General features: G+C 44.2%; 1 protein-coding gene across 1 annotated transcript; it reads right to left on the bottom strand.

Moving 5' to 3' along the window:
* Nucleotides 1-265: 265 nt before the first annotated feature.
* LOC112034852 (uncharacterized) lies at nt 266-676 on the bottom strand. The gene has a single exon (XM_024067664.1). The coding sequence runs from the start codon at nt 674-676 to the stop codon at nt 266-268; it is 411 nt and encodes a 136-aa protein (XP_023923432.1).
* Between the last annotated feature and the right edge of the window lie 725 nt (nt 677-1,401).

The raw sequence follows: 1,401 nt of genomic DNA, 5'->3' as shown, positions 1-1,401 counted from the left end.
CAGGATCATCGCCAATAACAATTTTTACTAAATCTTCTCATTTCACCCTCTTGGCTGAGTCATCGATAGGCAACTCCGAAGATTTTAACTGCTATAAATCCTCTCCAGTAGAGGCCGAGGACTCAGTCTTAGGTTTATGTTGGATGGCGGCCACTAAGCACTATCTGGCCACAGATTAATCTCCCAAAACCTCCTTAACTTGGCATTCGGATATATATTTAACCTTCTGGTGTAGAGTAGAAAAAACAACCCCTAGTGTATGAAGTCAGGGTCTGGCTACAATCACGGTATAGGGTGAGTATGCATCCATAATAATGAAATCAACATCTACTACTTCTGGACCAGTTTGCACAGGTAATTGGATTTGGCCCTTTGGGATGACGACCTTCCTATCGAAACTCACCAAGGAAGAAATGTAGGGCGTTAAGTTATCGGGTTTTAAATTTAGCCCTTTGTATAAGTCAGGATACATTATCTCAGCCCCACTGCCTTGGTCCACCATCACCCTCTTCACATCATATCCCCCAATCCTGAGGGTAACCACTAGGGCATCATTGTGGGCCTGTATGGTTTCGATTTTATCCTCATCCGAGAAGCCTAAAACAGGTTGAATTTCCATTCTACTTCTCTTCATATCTTGGTTAGCGTCCTCTGCGGATAGCCGAGCCACAGACATTACCCTAGACGGACAGAATCCAGTTCTCCCTGGTGCAAGGAAGATGACATTTATTATTCCCGGGAGGGGGGGGGGAGGTTTGGAAGAATCATCTCTATGAGATTCTGAGCTTGCCCGGCCGCTCAGACCACTAGAATGGTGTAAAAGTTGTTTTAATTTACCTTCACGAAAAGCTGGACTAGGTGATCCCACAGACTCCTACAATCTTCTGTGGTGTGTCCATGATCTTAATGGTATTGGCAATATAGGTTGTGATTGCACCTTTCAGGGTTTCCCACCATTTTACTTGGCTGATTAAAGAATGGCTCATTCTTGATCTTCTCCAGAACTTGATGCGCCGGCTCTCGGAGCACAGCGTTGACTGCTTGAAGGTTTGCTGATCCTAATTGCCTACCAAAATTCCTACGTGGTTTGTTATTGCTGTACCGATTCGACCTGAAATCCCTTCTCTCCTGAGGGATAACCATATCCTTTCCTTTCCCTTGCCCTTGATCTTCTTCAACTCTTTTATACTCATCAATCCGATCTATGAGCTGATGCATGTTAGTAACGGGCTTACGAGTCAAGGATTTTCTTAAACCGTGTTCGACTGGAAGGTCGAGCTTAAAAGTATTGATGGCCACGTCATCGAAATTACCTTCATTCTCATTGAACATCTCCTAATATCTATCAAAGTATGTTTTAAGATTCTCCCCCTCCTGCACACTCAAGGATAGGAGGGAAGC

This window comes from Quercus suber, unplaced genomic scaffold, assembly GCF_002906115.3.
Source record: "Quercus suber isolate HL8 unplaced genomic scaffold, Cork oak 2.0 scaffold_135, whole genome shotgun sequence".
Lineage (NCBI taxonomy): Eukaryota > Viridiplantae > Streptophyta > Magnoliopsida > Fagales > Fagaceae > Quercus > Quercus suber.
The sequence above is the reverse complement of the archived record's forward strand: the minus strand, read 5'-3'. Positions and strand labels throughout refer to the sequence as shown.